Source organism: Phyllopteryx taeniolatus, chromosome 12 (assembly GCF_024500385.1).
Source record: "Phyllopteryx taeniolatus isolate TA_2022b chromosome 12, UOR_Ptae_1.2, whole genome shotgun sequence".
Classification (NCBI taxonomy): Eukaryota; Metazoa; Chordata; class Actinopteri; order Syngnathiformes; family Syngnathidae; genus Phyllopteryx; species Phyllopteryx taeniolatus.
In genome coordinates, this window is record NC_084513.1 from 17,748,674 (window position 1) to 17,769,991 (window position 21,318).

Sequence of the window (21,318 nt, forward strand, 5' to 3'; positions counted from 1 at the left end):
ATTGATGTTGCGTGATGCATTGACACAGCGTTTATATAAATGGACGAGTTTCCTAATTCCTGATGTAAAAAAAATTAATTATATATATATATAAATATAGGTGTGGAGTGAGAGTTCAATTTTGTATCTCTTTACAGACTCTGGGGGGGGGGGCAAAAAACACTTTCTGCACTACCAGGTGGCTTTATGGAAAAATTCCACTATTAATGACATAATTGGTTTACAATAATACACCACATGATCGCTTGTAACTAAGCCAATCACGGGGGAATATAACCCACGTGTTTCAAAATATTTTAACACGTGATTTGTATGCCAGGTGTGGGGGAAACAGAAGGAATGAGGAAGGTGTGGAAACCGATACTGGCCTCCTCCAGCTGCAACCACTACATGCTTACACGAAACTACAGTAAATGCTACGTGACGCACAAACAATCACAGGTGTGCTGGCCTGGCAACATTTCCAGAGAGAAACTGTCACAATATTAGGTACACCTACACAACCCAATGCAATCTCGGAGAGGAGATGAATCTAATCTCTGCAAGTGCTTACATTTTCATATCATCACTTCAACAACATTCCTTGGAAATCACAATTTCCAATCTCTGGTGAGCTAATTTTAGAATTGGCTACTCATGTGGTGCTTGCAGGTGACCTCGCGCCCGCGGGCACCACGTTGCTGACCCCTAGTGTGGCATATATAGTACACAAGCAACTTGGGATACTGCACAAAACAAGGTAGCACATTGGGTTCATCTACTGTACGTCATTTCAATTATTGAAAAAAAAAATAATGTAAATTATTAAATTAAAATTAGATTTCATAAAATAAATAAAAATGCTAAAGCTATGTCCAGTATGCAAAGCATAAGCCTACATGAAGGTATACAAAAGAAGGTGCCATAATAGTGCAGCAAAAAGCCTTTATTTATTCATTCATTTAAATTAACAAAAATAATAAACTCTCAATAAATCCCACATTCCAATACAATTGCAGCAGGAACATATTTACTACATTGTCACACAGAAGTGCGCATTCAAGTACCCTTTGCAGAGGTTCATATGGGCATTATTGTCTTTTCCTTGTACTGTATTGTTTATTTATCGTGTACATTTTCAAGTATCAATGTGGCTTATTATTGTCCAAGATAATGATAAATTGTCGGACGTCTGTCGATGGATTATGGAAAGATGCATGTTCTGGAGTTAGCTGTGAGCATTCACCAATAAAAGCAGCATACAGCGGTAACAATGAACACCTGAAACATTGTGCATGCTTTCACTGATGTTGCTTGACACTTGAGCAGCATGTATTGATTTGGTAAGATAGCTGCGTGAGTGTTACGAGTTCCTGTTATGCAGCATGGCGACCCGCCGCAACGAGTCACTTTGGTCGGAGCAAAGCCCATTTTTGCAGCTCGCCTCCTGCCACTGCAGAGAGCCGCGACTGCACGCCACCTGTGAGGCGGAAAAGCAGAAAGAGGTCAGGGCTATCACTTGACGCCGTACCTCGTAGAAATGTATACGGTGGCTCTCACCATGTTGACGATATCTTCCGAATCCTCACTTGAATCCAAGTGAAGGTTGATGACTGTGGTTTCCACCCAGGCGTTGTCTGTGTTCCTGACGTCGTCCACGTAACCTTCAAACACCTGAAGGCGTGTCAAAGATGAATACAAAATAAATTGGAAGAAAGAAGAAGAATATAGCATATTTTCTTCAACTTGTATCACAAGAAATACAATCAGATATAGAAACATCCAAACACATTGACATTTAAGTGTTGAAACAGACCTACCAGTATTCCCTCTGCCATTTTTTCATGCAATTTTTCATACAGACTCTTGCCCATGGTTCTCATTAGAGCCAATGGCAGACGCTCAGCAGATTCAACCGGTCCCTACAAAGTTTGTAAAAGGAGGAGTGTCAAGTAAATGTCATCAGGTTAAAAAGCACTGGAAAACTGTACTCACCCCAGGTAGAAGCAACATCTTTTGTTGGTCGTCTTCAACTGCCAGAAACTCCAAAACTGAGCGTCCATTGTCCCGCAGGCTAGGAGGAAAAAAAAATAAAAATAAAAACTCATATTATTACATGCAGAAATAAGGAAGATTTCCCCCTTATTTACTTGATATGGACCCACCGTGTAATCACAAGGTCTACGTGCAGATTTGGACCCAGATGACTGAGTGAACCTTGACCTCTGATGCCGGTCCTCCCTCCAGGGTTTCTGGTGTCAGAAAGGCAAACAAACACATGACATCAAGTTTACTGTATTAAGCCGTCAACAAACTTCCATCCATCCATCCATCAGAACAGCATACCTGTAATTTTCCAAAACTTCGGAGTCCGATCTGTTTGGAAGACAACAAAATGGAATCAAGTAGATAAAAGACAGGGTTTGTTCATAAGGAAAATGTCTTGGTGGCCAATCAGCGATAGTGGAACCTCTAAGTCCAAGTACCAGGTTGCTGGTTTAAGATGTGCTAGGAATAAATAAAACTTATATTGACTGCACAGGTAATTGTAAGTCATTCAAAGAAATCTATCTTACAGTATATGTGTAAAATCAAGTTACGTTTGAAGTTAAAAGAAATCTATATGTGCCCTGTTGCAACTCATTTTATAATGTTAACTGTTGCACAAGTGTAAAAAGAAATTAACCATTTTCAATATATTAAATAGTAAATCAATAAAACATGCAAGCGACAACGTGTATGGCAGCTAGCTGAAGCCTCATGCAATATGCTGATATGTAACGTGACATCATGCCAGACTGGTTCCTAAAACATGCGCGGGTTCTCGCTTTTATGCTTGCTTAATTGAGGTCTCGTCTGATGTGCTAACATCTGACATGATGGCGGTTCGAACTCCCAACGTTTGTGGGACTTTTGCACTATACGTTCTTTTACTAATTTTAATAAACTGTCTTTTTTCTTCTTTTTTTTGAAATGCTTTTAATCATCTAAAGCACATTAAGTTAGCTTGTGTATGAAATGTGCTATATAAATACATTTGCCTTGTCTTGCCTTGCCTTAAAAGGCATATTTTTTTCAAAACAATGCTGGTAGGATTCTAAATGGAACAACAGTGGTCTGTCTTTTGGAATAACTGTGAGAAAATGTTTCAAATTTAACTCAAGACTTATTTCTACACTGTAGACGCTTGCATTTGCTTGAACCACAGCTAGTCTGATATTTCTCTCTTGACCTGCCTTATGCCCTGACATCTGGATTTTGGCCTGTTTTAGTGCTGTTTCTCCTCTTTCCTTCCCCTCCCCTGTTCAAAAAGGGGTGATGAGGGAAGTGAGTGTGGAGGATTCTCCATCAATTAACTGGGACAGTTCCTGAGAAGAACCACTTACCGTGAGGCCTTTATTTCATTAAATCGACTCTCATGCTGTTTAAACTAACATTGTATAACATTACATCATGTGATGTACTCATTCCCCGGCGTGAAACTGGAATCCACCCGTTTACTGCCGCCGACAAATATATTTGTCAAGTAAGTTTTTCAGCTAGTAGGTGTGGAAATGGTTCTCACCCGGCTTGTCTGTGAAATTCAGGTTTGTGAACCACTGCAATGACTAACAGATCCATGTAGATGGCGGTGTTGCATCATTTCGGGTTTGAGACCACTACAGTTCTTAAGTCGAAGATAAAAATTAGGTGGCGAATCTCGGCTTGGCACGTCGATTATGAGGGAGAGAAATGGCAACACGTTCGAAGTTGGACAAGTACAGGCACTTCACACTTGATACAGTATATGTATAAGTAGTATGAAAAAGCCACTATCGTTCAACTTGAGCCACACGGCGCATTTCTTAGTTGCAAATCTGTTAATAAATTATTATTTTGCCATCAAAACCAATCAGTCTTTTTGTTGTTGCTGCTGTTTTCAGCTTTCTGGTCGGAAACCTGTGTTTGTGGTGAAACCAACCCATGTACCAAAGAACTTCATCAGATTTCAGAGGTTCCACTCTACATTATCGGTCTCCAAGTCTAATTGCAAACAACATAAAACATACCCATCCGCATTGTCCTCTGATCTATAATATGAAGGCATGTATGAGCTGAAGCTGACCTAAAAAAAACCCAAAAAACAACATTTAAAAGAAAGTGAGTAACATTGTGACAAGTGCAATGTGGATCAGAGGGTGAAATGTATATGTTGAAAGGTTGACTACCTCCCATGGCACCTTCTCCTCGGGTACAGGGAAGCGAGTGACCTTGCTGTTTGGGTAGTGTAACTGTCGGGCTTTGACGTGGAAGCCATCCGCCCCAGTCACTGATTCCGAGGTTTCTGAAGAGTCCTTTGCTGTTGAAAGTATCGCTGAAGAAAAGGAGAAAATGAATGAATGGAAATCAACACTATGAAATGTATTAAAAAGGTACAAAAATTGGTAGCAGACTGAGTGGTTGCTCTTGTTTCCCGGCAAGACCCTTTGACTTCAGACTCTCCATGATCCACTGCAGGCCTTTGGCTGACTGGACAACCTGCAGATGGTATTCAGTGCATCATCATAGAGTATCTTGAGCGAGTATTTGCGCAAAGACAGGGTCAAGACCTGCTCCTCCAGTCGGGACAGACGTTTCATCAAGATGGCAGAGCTCATCTCCTCCTCCCGCTCCAGTCTATCGGTTATCGCGCTGACCCTGAGGGATGAAAACACATTTCAACATTAATTAAAAATATGACTCACTTCAATGGATTTTTAAAACAGATTTCAGGATTGGGGCAGTGGGGTTGGTTCGTAAGTTGATCTGCCTCACAATTTTGAGGTTCTGGGTTTGAATCTCAGCTCAAGCCTTCCTGTGTGGTGTTTGCATGTTCTCCCAATGGAGGGTTACCTGTAATATTTGCTGCATTCATGTAGCCATGTTTTCCCTATAAATTGGTTAATTACAATGTATTTGTTCATTGTGTATTCAGATCTCATTAATTACTAATTGGAAAAGTAGTTTAAAATCCTGTTCAAGCTTGGCTTTGCCCCATGTACTGGTTCTTGTTACTCATCTACACATTCGGAAATAGAAGCCGATTTAAATCAATTGAGGTGACGGACTAATTTAACCCGGCGCACTTCTCTGTTGCTGCAAGCAGCTCTGCCTCCTCCTCAAGCTAAAAACACATCAAGCTCTAAATTCGATTCAAGTCAATGTGGAGTAGTAAACCCCTAGTCCATGGTGGATCCCACTTCTTGCCCAAAGTCAGCTAGGATAAGGTCAAGCTCTCCCACCACTCAAATGAGGACAAGCGCGATAGAAAATGGACGGATGGATTTCAGGATTTCATACTTTTGCGCCGTGTCCACGATGCATCGCTCCATGGTCTGAGTCTGCTGCTGCTGGGTGGACAGCAGGTATCTGTCTTTCATCAGGGCCTCCCACGACAGCAGCTCCTCTTCTTCAATGTGAGGAAGCTCAGTCCCTGGAAGAAAAAAAAAACAATTAAAAAAAGGAAAAAAAAACTATTGGCACACACTATTGACAAATGTGAAGTCGTAGTGAGGTTTATTTAGTTGATGCTCTGTTTGCTAGTAAGCAGACTATCTCACGGTTCATAAAGGATGATGTAAGACTACAAGATTGTACCATATTTGATTATGGGGCAGAAGGAATGGTTCAATCCATCCACTAATTTTCTATAGCGCTTGTCTTCATTAGGATGACAGGTGAGCCGGACCCTTTCCCAGCTGACTTTGGGTGAGAAGTGGGGTAAAGCCGAGCCTGGTCGCCAGTCAATCACAGGGCAAATATAGACAAACAACAATTCACACACACATTCACAACTATGGACAATTTAGAGTCTTCAGTGAATCTTGTAGTTAAATCACTGGTTGTTTATGTACTTCAAAAATGTAAGCGTCTGCTATTTGTTTTAAAATTCTAGATGGCCTCGTCTTACCTCTCTGGGGTGCTCCATCCTCTAAGTCCCGAACTATTGCACAACCTCGCGGTGCATATTAGACAAGCCCCACTTAATGTCCATTTTTAAAACCCGCCTTAAAAAAAAAATATATATATCTCTTGGCTTTTAACACAGCATGAGACAACTTCCCCTGTTTTAGTGTATTATTTATTTAGTTTTTCTTTGTTATTGTTTTACTGTTTTTTTAGGTTATGTCATATTCACTTGTCTTGTGTTCATGTTAAATTTTTATTTAGGAACAGCATTTTATATCAGTTGTGTTTGTTTTATCGCGTTTTCTACTACGAATGAAACTGAGTTGAGTTGAGAACTTAAGATGCATGTTTTGGGAACGTGTGCGCCCCTAGGTTTTACGGACAAGGGGACTTAGCCCCCAGGAGACGCGTAGAATGTAACACGCAAGCACAAAATTTCACAAACATTAGGCTTTAAAGACGCCACTTTGTAGAGGAAGCTGGAATACAAGAATGTGTGCCCTCATACTCACTGAACTTTTGTGATTTAACCGGCGGCCTGCAAAGCACCACATTCCTGATGAAGATGTAAAGGTGGCTGAGGATGATGAAGGGAGGAGGGGCGGCGGGGCGGCTGTGGTACTCCTTAATGAGCTCGTATCTTTGGAACTTCCATATACGGTCTGAGTTGTCCTGCACTTCCTCGAACGTGAAGCTGCGCCACAGAGAGACTGAGTGTTTGGGTTCAATTCACAAACGCAGGTGAGCTAACGAAGAGGGCGAGGACGTACTTGAAGATGGCGATCAGCAGGTTGAGCAGCAGTATGTTGGCAAAGAGGAGGTAAACGCACAGCATGATGATGGTGAGCCACTCGGGGAAGGCCGGGGTTTGGTTCTCATTCAGCACGGGACATTTGGGCTTCAAGGGGTCCGTACCGTTCATGGTACACGAGTTCAAGTCAAATTCTGAATCTGGAATATGGACATCCTCATGGTTCACTGGTGCTAAAACAGTGTAACCAAAATGGAGTCGAGCCTTGTCAAACAGTAGCCTTCGCCGCACCACAAATATAGGGGGACCTCGGTTTAAATTAAGGTCATTTACAGTCCTATGACTATGCCTAATTTCTTTTATTTTGATTGTTTCTTATGTACAAATATAATATTCTAATTCCTTGAAAGTGTGAATTTCAGGTTTTTATTAGCTTTAAGCTATGCCAATCACTCCCTGTGTGGTGAATTTCCCCACATAATATGAGTCACAAGCTACGAAAATAAATCTAGTTTTCCTCAATCTTCTATTTCATTGAGATGCACTAGTATATTATAATTTTAATAGTGGTGGGATTCCATCAAAACATAAATCAAATTATTTAATGTATGGCAATAACTGGATACAATTTTAATCGGATACAAATATTTGACGCAATTAGCTATCATTTGCAATTCAAAACAAAAATATTGGGACCGTATTGATGGTATTGGTCTGTAACTAAACCCGCTTGTCGAAAACTTTGGAGAAGTTTGACAGAATACAGATCAAGATCATCTAAGCACACCTGTATAGACTGCTCTGTGCGCTCCCTGAATTATTTCTACAAAATTAGACATAGAGTTGAGTGTGTCCCATAACTTTTTGCCGTGTCTGCTCACAATCAACGTTGGTGGGGACGTTGCCGAATATGATGAGGTAGGGCTCGTACACGGCCCCCCGGAAAATCCACTCCAGTCGGTGGTCATTGTGGATCAGGATGCCCTGCTTGGCTACGCCGTACGCCACCACCCAGATACTCAGCAGGAACATGAAGAAGAACATGTCCATCATCTAGAAAGATAGATGGTGCTGGTGAATTGCTTTGTTATCGCTGCTATTTTCAATACGTCCCATCTGGATGCTCTGACCATCCTCCTGACGATGATGATTTTAGGTCCAAGCGTCCGACTGATGCTGAAGATGGCCATGAGACGCAAGCAGAAGACCACAAAGTCGATGCAGAGGATGATCTTGCCAGCGTAGAACAGCTTGGTCGTTAGCCTTGAGGAGACAAACGATGATTAGTTTCCATGACGAGCCGGGAGATGAGTTTGTTTGACCTGCAAGACACGGTAGCTCACCTAAAAACGAGGCCTATGATGAAGAGGATGATGGATAGAACATCCAAAATATTCCAAAGCTCTCTAATATACATCCTGGCTTTCTTATGGAACCCAAAGCCATCGGGGTCATAAAACAACTTAGGTCAAAAAAGACAAAGTACAGTGGAAAATCAAAAGAAGGCCTAATTTGTCACACTTTGGTGTGGTGTGATAATATCCACAGAATCGGAAATGGAACATGTGACATTGTCAAGACTCTGACTACTCAAGTAGGGCTTCGCCAAAGACTGAGCACTGGAATTCGTCCAGAATGGCCTCTTCAAACTAAATGGCTGATTTCCTGTCCAACTGTGTGCATGGGTACTTGAAACTTTTCCGTGCATCTGGTCATAACAGATATGTCCACACAATTTTGTGTTGATAGGTGAAATTGACGTCACAGACTATTTTATTTTTCCCATCGGGCTCTGCTGAGTGAGGTTTGAGGGCTCGTGTTCACGACCCCTATAATTACATAACATTGTCACCAGGATGCGCTCCCTTGCAAAAAATGCACGAGTTTTTGAGACCCAATAAATACAACGATTCCAACATAGAAAATAATTTCATCAAGCAGATGCCAATGTAAATACACTCACTAAACAACACATTAATTCTAGAACTACCTATAAAGCAGCAAGTGGTGACAGTATAGCTCTGCAAACACCTTGCGGTTCCCTCTGCATTACCAGATGAGTAGTTTTACTTTTTTAAAGTTTTATTTCAAATGAGCTACCTTTTGTTTACACTTGTATGACAGTTATGAATATAAAAATGTTAGTTTAAACATGGCCTGTTCATTTAATAACCTGCAAGACGCTTCTTACCTGCCGGACTTCCTCGCTCACCACAGAGAAGAGCCACACATACAGCAGAATCTCTGCGGGGGAGGGTGTGGTCTGGAAGTCCATCATCAGCACCACTGCAAAGAGGAAGAGGAAGGCGAAGTAGGACACAATATTCCAGTAGAACTTGACTTGCGGCGAGCTGTACAGGCAGGCCAGTCTGGACCAGCAGTTGAGAGACTTCATGGTTGTGAGGTCACTATTGGGGTTATAAAGGGCCATTATCATTATGCATTTTAATAGGATGTTGTTATACTTGTAGATGTTACACATAAATGTTTACTCACGGGCTTTTTGCTTTAGTTCGGAGCACACTTCCCGTAACGCTCGCCACGGTCTTGATGTCTTCCTTTTTCTCATTTTGCTTCTGGATTAGCTCGTCGGGTCTAGTAGGAATGAGGAAACATTAATTCATGACGTAATAGAGTTTGTTCATAAGGAAAACCATAGTAGAGAACCAGGCCTACATCCATTTTCTATAGTGCTTGTCCTTATTAGGATTAGGGGTATCCCAAGGTACAACCTACATATTGATGACCATTCACTCACATTCACAGTTACGGTACGGACAATTCAGTCTTCAATTAACCTAATGTACGCTTTTGGAATGCGGGAGGAAGCCGGAGTACCCACAGAAAACCAACGCAAGCACAGGGATAACATGCATCTCCACACAGGAAGGCCAGAGCTGAGATTTAAACCACAGAACTGTGAGGTAGAGCATGCTAACCACTAGTCAAAGAACCATGAATCTCATTTTGCAGTCCCAAACACAGTATACCCGATAAAAGCGATATTGCTGTCATCTGGTGGAACAGTCAAGTATGGAAACATGTGTTTAATCTTGATGTACTGTACTGTATTATTTGCTTATTATTGTAATGTAATTTAATTATAATTACTCTGTCATACACGGTGATGTCTCATAGCACTGCATTTCTTGCTGGGCAGCTCGGTGCACTCGTGCTTAGCGCATCTGCCTCTTGTTCTCCCAGTGCTTGCGTGGGTTTTCTCCGAGTGCTGCGGCTTTCTCCCACGTTCCAAAAACATGCTCGTTAGGCTCACTGAAAATTGTCCATAGGTGTGTACGTGAGCGTGAATGCTTGTTGGTGTGTATGCGCTTTGCTGGTTTACCCGCCACACTAATGAGGACAACCGGTATAGAAAATGGATGGTGGATAGAAAGTGGACAAACTTATCCTTTAGCCTTCCGCTTTAAAAAGTGAGATAATGAACAGAAAAGCAAGGATGTCATGACCTCATTGTACAAGTATAGCACTGACCAAGAGGCCAATTAGATTGCAGTCAGCCCCTAAATGGCATATTTACATAGTATCTGGGGAGGGCTGTACAGTAATTATGATTTGATTGTACATGCTGCAGGAAACATCCAATCGGATCTCTGCAGTGTATTCCCCAACGCTGCTGTGCTCGAGTGAGGTGAGGGTCACCTGTAAATCAGGAACCAAGTGTAGATAAGAGGGAAGAAGATCATGCAGATCGTCACCCTCCACACAGGATTGTCCACTGAAAGCTCACCACACCAGATCTCTGTCAGCAGGGCCTGGTGACACACACACACATGCACACACACACACACACACTCGCACACACACACACACACACACGTCATACAGCCAAAACATTAGGTACTCCTGCAAAATCTAAAATGATCCTGTGCATCAGAAATAATACTTATTCTATAGCTTTTGTTACTTTATTTCATTTCATTTTATTCCAAGTGGAGCAACGGGTGTTGTCATGTAAACGGTGTACAAATAGACTTTTCACTTTATTTTGTTGTTCAACATTCAGCAATAAACTTTCACTTTTACTCCACTACATATCAAAAATAAAATGTATACTCTTACTCCGATACATTTCACCTAACTATCTTTTTTTAAGATTTAAATATTATTTAATTTAAGATGGAAGAAGGAATTGTTTTCATACAACATCGGAGTAAAAGACTGCTGATAGAATAAAGTGCATAACAAAAGGGACAGAAATAGCCGCCGTCCAACCTTTAGAATCATGTCGAGGTTGAATAAAGTAATTGATATTAATCAAGTGAAGTAGAAATATGACTGTTGTTTTAATTATCATGAGCTTGTTTAGGCATATGGTTAACGTGATGGCCATGCTAACATGTGCTAGCGAACGTCGCTCATTACCCAACACGCAGATCTTAAATTACACAACTGAGGTAAGCATTAAAAAAAAAAACTATACTGACGTTATTTTCTGTTAAGATACTTGTACTTTCACTCACGTATTAATATCAGGAACTTAATAAAGGCTGGTTGGCTCTACCTGGACACCTGACAGGGCCACAAAGCTTTTACAGTTAGCCTCCAGCGCTAGCCTCAGGCACGTGGTCTTCCCCCAAAATGGCGACACGCGAACCAGCAGCTTCTTAGCCCGCTCCTCTCCACCGCTGTAACACTGGGTGAAAACGCCTACAACACAAACGCACACAATTCTCTGGACATTTTTTCTCCTCCGTGTGTGACGTATAGTCGTACCGATGGCGCGCATCTCAAAGTGATCGGCCAGCTCTCGCATGTCCGCGGCCTCGTCCGCATCGCTTCCCTCCTGGGCCATCTTCCTCAGGATCTTGCAGGCGGCCAGAGCGGCGGACACGCAGTCTGTACACTGTGCCAATCGGCGTACACTGAGTATATTATACAAATACACAATACGGAGCAGTGTTTCCCGACCTTTATTGAGCCAAGGCACACGTTTTACATTACAAAAATCTAGAAGTGGCAACAGTACTGACTCTCTGTACTTAAGCAGAAGTACAGATGCTTGGATAAAATAAAGACTTTGGTGAAAGTACAACCCCAATTCCAATGAAGTTGGGACGTTGTGTTAAACATAAATAAAAACAGAATACAAAGATTTGCAAATCATGTTCAACCTATATTTAATTGAATACACTACAAAGACAAGATATGTAATGTTCTAACTGATACACTTTATTGTTTTGAGCAAATAATCATTAACTTAGAACTTTATGGCTGCAACACGTTCCAAAAAAGCTGGGACAAGTGGCAAAAAAAGAATGAGAAAGTTGAGGAATGCTCGTCAAACACCTGTTTGGAATATCCCACAGGTGAACAGGCTAATTGGGAACAGGTGGGGGCCATGATTGGGTATGAATGGAGCTTCCCTGAATTGCTCAGTCATTCACAAGCAAAGATGGGGCGAGGTTCACCTCTTTGTGAACAAGTGCGTGAGAAAATAGCGGAACAGTTTAAGGACAATGTTCCTCAACGTGGCATGGGTAAAAACAATAAAGTTGATCAGTTTGAACATTAAATAAATGTCTTTGTAGTGTATTCAATTAAATATAGGTTGAACAGGATTTGCAAATCATTGTATTCTGTTTTTATTTATGTTTAACACAACGTCCCAAATTCATTGGAATTGGGGTTGTAGAAGTAGTGATTCAACTCCCTTATTCAAGTAAAAGTTAAAAAGTACAGACTCTGAAAGGCGATACGCATATGCAATATTAGCCCATCTCCCCCCATGCCCCTCTCAGTCATTGGGAGTCACTGGTAAAAAATAAATTCCAACTGTGATCTTGCTTACCTGTTCCCAGGAGATTTCTGACAGCTCCCTATTTTTCTGGACAACGGCCCAAAGAAAAAGGTCTCTGGCTGGGTCTCTCTGGGCCTCGGCGAGGTGCACCCTGAGAGGAGCTTGTGAACTTGACATACTCCTCGACAACTAGAAGGACAGTGGAGGGAATCAAGCAACGCGCTTTGCTGTAATGGCTTTGCGTGAACTATTTCTTTAAAGTCCATCATAGTTTTAATCCTCTCAATGACGTCCTTTGCTTCCATTTGTTTTCTACCTTGTTAAAATTACTCTTGCGAAATCATTAAAATGATAATATATATAGATGATATATATAATAGATGAATGTCATTCATTAAAAATAACATAATTTCATGTAATTTATGCAAATGTGTTATTTCAGAAGTGTGTATCAAACTGGTAGCCATTTATTATTATAATTGCCCTGATTTAAAGTGTATCACCGATGCTGCGTCCTCCATATTGAAGTGGTACGTCATGGTGGGCGGCGGGTAGATGGGCTGGGTGAAGCTACCCAATAGGTGGCGCACTTCTTCCGACACATGACTCAAGGCGATGCCCTCGCTTTGCGCTGAGCGCACCCGGTTCCTGACGGCGAACACTTTCCTCCTCTGGAAGCAGGAAGCGCGGACGCGCTTGGCCAGCTTGCGCAGGAAGAAGCAGTTGGGTAGCTGCTTGTAGAGCTCGCACAGAGTGTCTTCGCTCTGCAGGAACTCCCTGAGATTCACGCCGTTCTCCAGCAGGAGGCTCACAAACTGAGGCTTGTTGCTGGCCAGGGCTGAGAACATGGCCCAGTGAAGGTCACTGGACTGGAGGAAAATATAGAACATGCCACTTAATCCATCACTTCGGCAGACGTTTGTATTCATCAACAAGAATCAAACCGTTTACTGCCACTGACGTATATATTCGTTAAGTACGTTTACATGTGGAAGAGGGTCTCGCCCACCTTGTCTGTGAACTTCAGGTTTGTGAAACAATTGTCATGACTAACATGACTTTGTTGTTTTCCACTTTTTGGTCAGCGAAACCAACCCATGTTATACTGCTGATTACAAAAGAACAGAAAAAGCTATACACTTTTAATTCTGGTGAAAGAAGAAAGACTACTCTTTCTTTTGGTAGGAACTCCACCATTGTGCTTAGTACAATTTGGCTAAAGTGACTGTTGCAGTTTTCTAAAATATTAACAATAACAGTCCTAATGCAGTTCATAGAAGTTTTATGATAGTGGCAGTTCGAATGTAAAACCAAACAAATTCCCTGGCCTCATTGCTAGCTGCGCGTCTCAGGGCGTCTCACCTTCCACTGGCTCTCGTCGGTGAAGATTTCCGTGGCGGCTATGTCCACTCTGTTCCAGACTATAGCCAGCTCCAGCTGCCTCCGCCAACCCTCCATTACCTGTGATGAGCTGGCCCTCGAAGCTGAGAAGTGTGACAACACACAAATAAGGAAACCTCCTCATTGGGAGCTCTGCATTACTGGCAGGTGGCACAAACGCCCCAAAAGATTGGGCCAGCGATGGATGCTGTTTTTGTTTAGTATTTGTACATATTTTGTAGAGTTTCAATTGGAAGGAAATGTATTTGAATTAATTTGAAAATTAACTATTTTTAATGTAATATACTGCAGCGATTTAATTGTGAAATGGCTGTATACTGTATAATATACTTGTCATTTAAAAAATACATTTTCTATTTAATGGAGAGCACGGATTAAATTTTACTTATTGTAAATACATTACACAATTATAATAACAACAACAATGAGAACCGCAATCATTGATAAGAATAACAACAAAAGTAATAATCACCATCAACATCATCATCCTCATCATCATCAAAAATAATATTAAGAAACTTGTGACAATGCCATTTTCAGATCAATATGTATTTTATATTTCATACATAGTAATGATTATATTACAAAATAACTGTACTTAAATGTACTGTACTTCTCACCTTAAAAACAAAGAATTAAAACAATGTATATGTATGTATATTCAATACAGAACATGTCAAAGTCAATCAAGAAAATGAAAAGAAAGTAAAACTAATAATAATAATAATAAATAAATAATAAAGTAATTTGAATTGCAAAATGAAAGTGCATGAACAACTTTATTAATTAATAATTATACCAAATAAAATTAACATTCTGTTAATTAATTGTTTGATATGTGTTTAAAATATTGATTATTATTATTATTATTATAAAAATGCTACGAAACATCACAGACATGCCATTCAACCAACACTCTATTTGTGGCACTGTGCGTCAGGCCCATTAACTGCCTAATTGGTGCAACACAGTGGATGCACTCTCCCTGCATGGTTTGATAATGAGGTTCTGGTGGCCAGTCAATTCCTGAGCTCCCAAGCACACTGTGGCAGAAGATCTTCGCTAGCTAATTCAGCAGAAAGTCTGCCAGGAAATTGTTTTATTGATAACAATGGAGGTCAGCGATGGAAACCATTTTGAAGGATGCGGAATCAACTAAAAGCATTCTAAGTACAAGCTCACCTTTAAAGAGTGCTTGTAGAATGGCCACATCTACATCTCCGTGACTGTCTCCGCCTCCTCTGAACACCGTCAGCAGGTGAGACATCCTGATGATGTCCTGAATCTGGCACAGGAAGTAGATGCACAGGCAAACCAAATAAAAGAAGAATAATAGGAGGGGATTGTGTTCACTTACCTTTTTGGTCCACTCGATGATCTTGAGGTCGGTGAAGTTGTCGTACTCCAGGCTGAGGAACTTCTTGAGCAGGCGGTGGATGAGACTGATGGTGACCTGGCTTACGGGTAGTCCCGCTGCATGGGCGATCACGTCGGCCATTCTCCCGGAGCCCTCCAACAGCACGCACGGCGTGTCGTTGAGCATGGCCGTGTAGATGGTCTGGGAAGAAGAGGATGCGAGACGGTCGGAAAAGGAGAAGACCACGGAAGCTGGCAGTGGTGAAGATGAGGACACTAGGGAGAACTCACATTGAGAGTGCCTGCTCCTCCGTCCAGAACCACACACACCACAGGGATGGTCACTCCAACAGCTGGCAATATAAATAATAAAAAAAAAAAAACAATACTAGAAACACTGATTTCAAAATACATCATTGAGAAAGTGGAAGTGAAAAGATGGAATGTGTCTTGGGGTAATTCTAGTCTAGTGTTTTTGGTGTTACAACATCCATAGTGAAAAGTCCGTTCCGCAAAGTTCGTATCGCAACGTCGTCAGCATTTTCGCTGTGCAACTTTCATAACACGATCGTCGTATCGCGGCTTCCGGAACGCAACATTGCAGATTCCATAACACGACTTTCGCCAAGTTTTGGAATGTGAATTTTGGAACGTGACTTTCGGAACCTGTCTTTCAGAACATAATGTCCACAACGCAATTTTTTTTTTTAACACGACATTTGTAACACAACTTTTGCTATGCGACTTTCGTAACACAACACCACACATTCCGTATCACAACATCTGTATTATGCCTGCATCGCAATGGGTGTATTCCAACTTCAGTATCATACCTCAACACAACTTTTGCATTGCAACTTCCACAATTCAACAACCGCATCACAACTTTCGTACTACAATGTTTACTTAGTCATGTTTGCGTCACCATGTGCAGATGGAAGTATACAGCATTTGCATCCATATCATTTAATTACTTTAACCTTGTATCGCAATTTTGGTTTTGCAACTTTCATATTGCCCTGTTCGCAACGCAAGGTTCTAGGGCAACTTTGGAACGGTAACTTTAGTACGGCACCTTTGGTATGTCAACTTTGGCATTGCAATGTTTGTATCGCCACCTTCATACCACGAAATTCATATCACAACTTTCCATATTTCGACATCTGCGGCGCATTGTCACTAGCATCCAAGTATTCCATACCGCAACGTCCATAGCGCAATATAATCAGCATCCTAGTAAGAGCACACCATTCCTATTCCAACGTTGATGTTTGTTCGAGATAGCAAATCGGGTTCATTTTTGGTTCAAGGGTGCAGCATGCCCATATAATGTAACCGTAACGGTGTGCTGTAGCTGTCGCTTTAACCTTTGTTTCCAAGAGTCTTTCCGGAGATGCACTTCTCCAGACGACTCCTCAGATCAATCTCGACACCGTACCGGCCGTGGGTGCCGTCGTCTACCAACAAGAAGTGGGTGTGGTTGTTGTCAAGGCAGGGCAGTCGACCCTTGACGTCCATCGGGTAATGAGCGGGGAAACAACCCTGTGGAGAACGCGGGTAATTGGACTGTAGATGATGCTTGTGATCCCACTAAAGTGTATTCATTGTACCTGTGAATGCACCAGCACTTCTTTGTTGTGAATGACTCCCCATGTTGCCAGTCCAATGGTCACGATCTGGCCCTGCATGGAGCTGCTCAGGGAGTAATCCCTCACCGCCTGCCCTACATGCTTCATGACGCCAGTGTTGGTTCCCCCCGTGATGATCCATGCACCTGCACAAACGCAGTGTGTCGTCCACGCGAAACTCATTGTTTCGTCGGACGTTTTGTGCTCATGTTTTTCCCCACAAGTTCTGGAATTTTTCTGGTATTCCTCATTGCTCCACTTCTTCTTTGTTTAAATTGATTGATATTTTCCCTATTATTAGTCTTTTTAGGATATTACTATTTTCCCTACTCGTCAGTCGCGCTTTGTTTATTAGTCTTTATTTTCCCCTACTTGTTAATAGCACTTTATGTTACCAGTTTTCTTATTTTATACATTGTTTGAACATACTCTACCTACTGGTCAGAAGCACCTTTTTGTTTTCACGTTATTGGAATAAATCAGCCTTTTGAGACTCTTTTGTGATTAAGGCCTATGCAAATAAACTTGACGTGACAAAGCTCACATAACAGTTTCGTAGTGCCACTTTTCGTTTATACTGCAACCATCACATCACAACTTTAGCAGAGTGACTTTAGCACTGTAACTGTAGTATAGTAACTTTAGTAGCGTGATCCTCGTCGCAATTCTTGCAGCGTAACTTTTCATACGCAACCTTTGCATCACATTGTTCACATCGCAGCTTTTCGTTGCTTGCCAATACCTGTCGTTTGGGCCACTTTGATGAGACCTCTTTGGAAGACGTTCTTGAGACGGGTCTTCAGGTAGAAGTTCTTGGCTCCTCCAGTGACAGAGATGAGAAGGTTGGGTGGAGGCACTTTCCATTGTTCAGTCATCAATTGGTACAGCATCTCAGGACTCGTGTCTGTGGACACTCGGGCATACTGACCATGAAGAAAGGAACATACAACACACTTCCCTCAGTCATTATTTGAGTGACTAGTACAAAACTTCTAATCTTTAGAGAGCTAAGGATGTCATGGATATTTTGAATTGTGGGCCTGTGAAGCTGTATAAATAAGCTTAACTGGACTTTTCTTGTGTTTTACTGACAAAGTTATATCACAATATGGCCCTAAATGACAATTTAATCCCCCAGATATTTTTTTTTTCCACCTTGGTAGTCGTCTGCCGCAAACCACCAAAGTTGATCTCCCCGAAAGCATCCGTGGGCACTTCACGGACGTGCGTGTTCGGGTCCCAGGTCCCGCCGCTCGAGTCCTCCGTCCGGACGGCGTCGGCGACGTGCTCGCTCTTGGAATAGCCGCACATGCATACATCCTCTCTGCGGTGAGTCGAGGAACGGCAAGCAGAGTTAAACTACAGTGGTGCCTTGAGGTTCCAATGACCCGACTGTTTTTCAAGGTACAAGCCATTGTTCGGCCAATTTTTTGCTTTGACTTGCGCGCATACACTTACAATACGAGCGCTGACTTGTATCTCATTTCACAACAAGCGGCACTTCGGCACATAGAATTAGTAAACAATTGGTCAAAAAGCGGTTTACTGCCACTCCCAGCGAAGGTTTAGTGTCAAACTGAAAATGGAACAAAGTGAATTACACGTTATTACACATATTTAAAACAACCGCACAACTTTGCTTGAGGAATGCCAGCAGTAGCTTAATGCTAACACGTAATGGGAAACTCCATTAACAGGCTTACAGATGGGGCAGTGTTATAACCCTTTAAGCAACGGATATTTGAAGATTAATGGTGCAGCAGACATTTATCACAATCATATTCTTTATCTTCTGCAAAGAACGACTAATATTAGTGCCGTACTAAAGAGCTGGGAATGTCCCCAAATACATACAGTATATCCATCTGCTCTGCCACCAGGTGGTCAAGGTGGGAACACCAGAAGGAGCAGTACAATGGCCTTTCAATTGATGCAAAGTACAGCAGAACTTAGTTTTTCTACTATGTCATAACTGTATGTTGTTTTAATGTTATTTTTAGAAAGCACAATTTTATAGAGTGCTACTTTTCTCATTTGAAAACATAAAATGTTTTGTTGTTTTTTTCCTGGAGGCTGGAACGGATTGATGGCATTTCCATTCATTTCAATGGGGAAAGATGATTTGAGTTACGAGTGTGCTCACCGAACTAATTCAGCTCGTATCTCAAGGCACCGCTGGACAAGGTCTTCCAGCGGATTCAAGAAAGCAAAAGCCCCTTACCTGGCACTTTTCTCAAAGAAGCAACACTCCTTGTTGCGGATGTTCTGTCGAATCCAGGTGACGTGCTGGAAAGTGGGCGACAAAGAAACCACCTTCAAGGCTGTGCCGGCGCTCAAAGTCAGATTTTGAATCAGCTGAGACCGTCCCGTCTCCGCCATGGCGGTGGAGGCAAGCTTGGCTGGGAGTGATAGCAATAACACTCCAACAGTTCCTTGAGTCTAGCCTGTTTGTGCTGTCTCATCGCTCTCCGACTGTGATGTCAGTTTGAGCTGAGACGGCTGCCAAACCTCCCATTTACTCTAAGTCAGACGCCAGGCTGGATCAATACAATTACATCACTGGTGGCGGATGAATTACAGCTTTTTAGCGCAAAAATTAATAAAAACGAAAAATGAAAACATTAAGGGTGCATCGCTTGGAAGCCGTAACACAGTTTGTATCGCATAAAAATAAATAACTGGTCAAATGTATATTCAGTATTCAATATAGCAGTCTCCACTCACTTTTGCTGTCCCAATAGCTTTGACTGACAGCATAATTATTACTTAATTTTTGTATTGCATTTTTTAAGTGACAAAAACAGCACGCTACAATAATATACTTTATAAAAACTTAGCGTAATGACATAATTAAAGATAGAATTGAACAGTTTTTGTCACACTTTCTCCTTCAATGCACATTGTGCTGCTCATTCTGATGTGTGCACCCTGGCCACCTGGGGGCAGTATAAGGAAGATACGGATATACTACTGCTCCTCTCTTGGCTTCTCAGTACTGCAATAATATGAGTCGCTCTTCACAGAGGATAAAGAATATATGCCTGTGAGTATTGTTATATTATACGTCTACATGTGTTGCTGTTTGTGTTCGGATATCCGTTGCTTAAAAGGTAACAACACCGCCACAGAACTGCCAAACTTGCTAACCACTATTTCACCGTACTGCTGGGAGCAAATTTACATTATTGAATTTAGACTTGGCACTCGAGACAAGTACATTTTTTTTAGCTGTTGCACTATAAAATTAGTGTATATTCCCAACATGGTATGCCTTGATATGGTTTGTTTCAGTTTGATTCGAGACATAGTTACTTTGTGAACTATGGTAGTTGTGTTTATTGGCATTAGGATAAAAGGGTTTTCTTGGAAAACATTCTCCCGTCAGGGGTCCCTGGACCTAAAAGGTTTGAGGACCTCTGAATTAAATGAAGTTGGGAAGCGAAAGTGGACAGACACTCGCCTTTTTAAAACACTCAATCACTCGGTTGAGCCGACATCTCTTCTTCTGGTGTCGTTCCGTCACACAAATGCTTTTCTCGTTCTTTGCTTTAGCAGATGATGAGACAGAGTTGAGCCACTTCATTAGGTAAACCTTCGGAATAAAAAAAATAAAAATACATCCAATGCAAGAGCTGTACTGTAACATTATTTACTTCTTTGACTTACCTTCAGAGCCTCCTTTTTCCAAGATTGACCACAGCAACCAACATGAAGTGTGTTACTCTGTTTGGAAAACACAACATAACGCACATACTCACTAACTGGAGCCACGTATAGGTGCAATGTTTAATTTTCATCTACAGGCATCACAGTCTGTTGCCAGGCAGAAGAGACTTACGCATTGTGTTATTACGTGACAGACTAACTGCACCATGCATTGAAACTTTGGAGCAAAACGAAGGCATTAATACTTAAATAAATTAAAATAAACAAATAAAGTATCTGATTGTTCTCCATAAATAAAAAAAAAAAAAAAAAAAAAGGAATTTCAAAACAAATGCTCACTTCTTCAAGTGTGTCAAAAATAAAGCAAAATCAAATTAAATTATTTTAGTCTGCAGGGAATCTTTATGATTATTAAACACTCCTTCCTATCAGGAGTGACATTGAAAATAAATAAATAAAACGTTACTCTTCTGATGGAAGTATGTTAACAACCAAACAAAAACAGCAGTAACTGATTCCTTTGAATGCAATAAAATTGAAATAAAATTAAATAATTACCTGCAGAGATTATAGTTTAAAGAGCATTTAATAGCAAAATAATAATAATAATTATTATTATTATATCTGTCATAAAATGCTTATTCTTGTAATTTAAAATCAAATATGGTACTGGTCTGCAGGAATGAAAGTGACCCACTCCCTTCAAACAAATTGAACTAAAATTATATTTTTCTGCAGGAAATTCATCTTGACAATCGGATTAATAGTGAATGCTCTTTCCTTTCAACTGTGTCTAAATAAAAACATAAAACACAATAAAATCAAATTCTCATTCCCATCAGTAGTGTCAA

The 21,318-nt window shown here is 41.2% G+C and overlaps 1 protein-coding gene across 2 annotated transcripts; it reads right to left on the bottom strand.

The window, feature by feature from the left end:
• Nucleotides 1–907: 907 nt before the first annotated feature.
• On the bottom strand, nucleotides 908–19,144 carry trpm2 (transient receptor potential cation channel, subfamily M, member 2). Of its 2 annotated transcripts, XM_061792076.1 has the most exons (32): nucleotides 19,023–19,144; nucleotides 17,957–18,125; nucleotides 17,544–17,724; nucleotides 16,784–16,947; nucleotides 16,541–16,715; nucleotides 15,465–15,526; nucleotides 15,175–15,375; nucleotides 15,000–15,102; nucleotides 13,779–13,900; nucleotides 12,920–13,285; nucleotides 12,468–12,605; nucleotides 11,393–11,522; nucleotides 11,181–11,326; nucleotides 10,319–10,431; nucleotides 9,155–9,253; nucleotides 8,850–9,066; nucleotides 8,002–8,120; nucleotides 7,789–7,921; nucleotides 7,540–7,711; nucleotides 6,678–6,858; nucleotides 6,420–6,601; nucleotides 5,299–5,431; nucleotides 4,569–4,656; nucleotides 4,413–4,497; nucleotides 4,188–4,333; nucleotides 4,029–4,084; nucleotides 2,326–2,355; nucleotides 2,145–2,231; nucleotides 1,975–2,053; nucleotides 1,800–1,901; nucleotides 1,540–1,653; nucleotides 908–1,459 (listed from the first exon to the last, which is right to left on the bottom strand). In XM_061792076.1, the coding sequence occupies exons 2-32, from the start codon at nucleotides 18,110–18,112 to the stop codon at nucleotides 1,343–1,345; spliced, it is 4,197 nt and encodes a 1,398-aa protein (XP_061648060.1). In that variant the 5' UTR covers nucleotides 18,113–18,125; nucleotides 19,023–19,144; the 3' UTR covers nucleotides 908–1,342. The 2 variants fall into 2 exon arrangements, with proteins under 2 accessions (XP_061648060.1, XP_061648061.1); XM_061792077.1 differs by lacking the exons at nucleotides 9,155–9,253; nucleotides 10,319–10,431; nucleotides 11,181–11,326; ... (10 more) ...; nucleotides 17,957–18,125; nucleotides 19,023–19,144 and having other exon boundaries at nucleotides 8,850–8,944; nucleotides 9,016–9,048.
• Nucleotides 19,145–21,318: the final 2,174 nt, after the last annotated feature.

What these genes read in the sequence shown, in the direction of transcription:
- trpm2 (XM_061792076.1), bottom strand. Translation starts at nt 18,112, where the DNA reads ATGTGCGGCTATTCCAAGAGCGAGCACGTCGCCGACGCCGTCCGGACG. An exon ending in AAAGACTCTTGGAAACAAAG is followed by an intron (nt 15,527 to 16,540) that starts GTTAAAGCGACA and finishes TTATATTGCCAG; the next exon opens with CTGTTGGAGTGACCATCCCT. An exon ending in CTTTGAGATGCGCGCCATCG is followed by an intron (nt 11,327 to 11,392) that starts GTACGACTATAC and finishes TTTGTGTTGTAG; the next exon opens with GCGTTTTCACCCAGTGTTAC.